Below are 3,295 nucleotides of genomic sequence, written 5' to 3' on the forward strand. Positions count from 1 at the left end.
TAAAAGCAACGCGGGTTTGTATGCGTTTGAAGTTAGTGAGGTGGTACGGCTTGAGGCAAGGGAGCTCAACATGAAGTGCGGTCTGCTCCGATGGATATGGTACAGGCTCATGTCGCCTCGGCCGCAATCTCACGACATCCGGGGTTGAAGTACGAGGAGTAAAGTGCAGTACTTCTCTGGAACAGCCATGAATACGGTTTCAAGACTATCCCTACTTTGGCTACCTCGTGGATGTGGCGATCCCGGAGGCCACGGAAACATGCGCCGCTCAGCCGCATAAGGCTATTCTGATGCCTTCGAAAGTTCAGCAGGGGTCCCACCAACGACGAGTCTGGTAGTCCTGTGGCGCAATTGATGCTATCAAGTGAACCTCATCAAGTGATAATGTGGAGACACGTTGGCAGAGGGTTAACAGGTGTGGACTGTACGACGCCACGCTGAATGTAGCTCGACGGCCCATGGGGTGGGCCATGGCTCCGACAGCTCCTCCCTTCCCTTGCACGAGTAATCAAGGAATCCATGTGGTGAAGGCCGTCGCAAAGTTGCGAGAAACAGCACGTAGTGAGTCCGTGCTTTATCGGAACAAATGACCATGTCTGTGTAAGCGAGGTCGCAACATACTCGAGATCCTACGATCGAAACATGTGACAGGCCGGTGACGATCAAGTCTACACGACTGGAGATTCGTGAAGTGTCACTGATTGCACACGACTTAGCAGGGGCGGCAGTGTCGCCAGTCGTCCGGACCGGAGGCAGCTGTAATCCCCAACGTGAGAGCTTTGACAGATGTGGATGTTCGTTGTGATCTAGTGTAGCCCGAGTTGCTGCAGCTCGCAGTGTGGGAGTTCCATTGGCGGGAGTTACTGAATGCGCTCAGAGTATGAGCATCAGACAGACGACTGAGCCGACGACATTGTATCCGATGGCAGCCCCATGCGTAGCACCAGCAACTAGTGGAGTAGCAGTCGGTGGCACGGGTGTACTGCTTGACTCTGGTGTCTGGGCACCACCGCCGGAGCCACCGCCGTTGCCGGAGCCACCACCGTTGCCCGAACCACCGCCGCTGCCGGAGCCGCCGCCGCTGCCAGAGCCGCTGCCGTTGCCCGAACCGCCGCCATTCCCAGAACCACCTCCGCCTCCAGAACTGCCGGCATTACCGAGTATACCAACATTCTCAGATGTACCGGCATTATTAGAATTGCCACCCCCGCCGCCGGGGCTACCAGGAACACCAGGACCACCCGCACCGCCAGGAGACCCAGCGTTGCTAGCACTGCCAGAAAGACCGGGGCCGCCAGGACCCCCAGGGGATCCCTGGACGGGAGGAGGGGGAAGGGGAGAGCCGCCGCCGCCGCCGCCGCCGCCGGGAGGGGGAGCACCGCCGACCTCTGGAGGGGGCGAACCACCGACCGGAGGCGGAGGCGGAGGTGCAGGAGCACCAACGCCCGGCCCCGTTGGCTGTGGAGGGGGAGGAGCGGGAGCCACAGGAGTTTCGGGGGTTTCGGGGGTCTCGGGAGTCTCAGTAGTCTCAGGAGTCTCAGTAGTCGTCGTTGTCAGGTGCGAGTGATGAAAGTGCGTCTTGTTTCCATGGGGAGGTCGAATGTGGGTCTTGGTCGACAAGACCGTGGAGTTCGACGAAGCAGGCACCGTGGAGGAAGACACGACCGTGGTCAAGGAGGTCGACGTTTTGGTTGACGACGCGCTAGAGGAAGTTGTCGGAGTCGTGGTAGGCGATGTAGGCTTCGTGGTTGAAGCAGACGTGGTTGTCGAAGTGGTCGCGGACGTGACCGTCGACGTGGGCTCCTTGGTATGTGTCGTCGATGAGTGTGGGTTTTCCTTGGAATGGGACTCATGACCCTGCTCGTTGCCACCGAAATGCTGCGAAGATACGTCGGTCCCGGATAGAGCAGGCGTTGACACCGTGGCAACGGCGCCGGCCAAGACGGCTAGTACAGCAGAGGCCTTCATGATGGGTGTCGAGAAACAGTGGGCTCATGTAAGAACAAGGAGTTGGGATTGCCTCTGATGCTATCTCGCCGACGTACCAGAGTCGAACAAGGGCGCGAAGGTGTAAGGGCAAGAGTAAAAGCTGGCTTCTCTCGCTGTTCTTTATACATGCTTGGATGTAGACAGTCCTCGCTACTGCAATGTCCGGAGAAGTGCCTGACGGCAGCAGAAAAGTATCTTCTCTAGCTGCAGTATGCCTTTCATTCCCTTTCATGGATGAGACGACGGACTGGGCAACATCTTAACGCCTAGAGTTTCAGCCATGCGACTCAATTGTGAACTTTCATATTCTGTGACAGGAGGGATGTCGACCTCGAGCACACAGCAGGGAAACATCGGAGATATTCAGCAATCAAGGGGCTGCGAGCTCTGCATTTGGCGTCCAGTCGGCACCGAGATAACAACTCAAGCAGCTTACGAGTGCTCTTAATCAGGAAGACGAGATACTCTCGTCAGCATCGAAGTTATGATGTCCAAGACACTCCTTGGTCGTGTTTTATAAAGACGTCTCGAAGGATTCGATCTTGTGTTCGGAGTACTACGCACTACCTACCTGCCGCGTCACAAGATTAATTTCTTCAACGGCCGAAGGTGGAGAACAAGGTGTAAAGCTTGGCAGTCGATTCCGCGACCGCGACACCGGCACTGGCTGCCGGATCGCGTGTAAATGTAGTTGGTGGTAGGAGGCATCACAAGCCCGAGCTGTGTCCCGCCTCCAGCGACACGTGCAAAATTCTCTTGGTGGCGTAGTCCCGCAGTTTCTTCTGAAGTCCAAGCGAGGGTTAGAGAATGCGGAAATATTAGAGCTCGCTTCATCCCCCCACGCCAAGGAGTCTGCCCGAGGCTCACCCAGATGGTGATAGGGAGCGGCGAATGGAATGCAAAAACTTCACTCGTCCAACCACCCGGCAGTCGGTGCTTCCCAATCTTCGCGTTTGTTGATTCCGTTTGCGGCACATGCTGAGCTCTTTATGCAACAGGCTTTCGTGCTCTATGAAGTTGAGCTGTGGAAGCAGCCAACCTGTCTGGCGTTTCGCCGGCAAGACTGGAAAAGTTTTCTACTGTACGACTTGGCCGAGGATGGTTCGTCCCGTGTGGAAAGCTGTTTCCGGCATCGTCTACAAAAAACTTCAACTTTCTTCAACTACCGACTTCCACTGTACATTGTTGTGGTCAGCCTGCAAGAATTTTCACGCAAAACCCGCGACAGAGCAGGGCAGGGTTTGGTGGCTCAAGATGTAACTTAAAATGTCGTTCGTCGTCCTGTCCATTGGAACGAAACGGGAAG

At 56.1% G+C, this 3,295-nt stretch overlaps 1 protein-coding gene across 1 annotated transcript; it reads right to left on the reverse strand.

Annotated features, from left to right (window-relative positions):
* Positions 1-873: 873 nt before the first annotated feature.
* PLICBS_010152 (uncharacterized protein) lies at positions 874-1,968 on the reverse strand (the record flags this gene model as incomplete). Its single annotated transcript, XM_065601848.1, has 1 exon — positions 874-1,968. The coding sequence occupies one exon, from the start codon at positions 1,966-1,968 to the stop codon at positions 874-876; it is 1,095 nt and encodes a 364-aa protein (XP_065457920.1).
* Positions 1,969-3,295: the final 1,327 nt, after the last annotated feature.

Source organism: Purpureocillium lilacinum (genome assembly GCF_023168085.1).
Source record: "Purpureocillium lilacinum CBS 284.36 DNA, scaffold_8, whole genome shotgun sequence".
Classification (NCBI taxonomy): Eukaryota; Fungi; Ascomycota; class Sordariomycetes; order Hypocreales; family Ophiocordycipitaceae; genus Purpureocillium; species Purpureocillium lilacinum.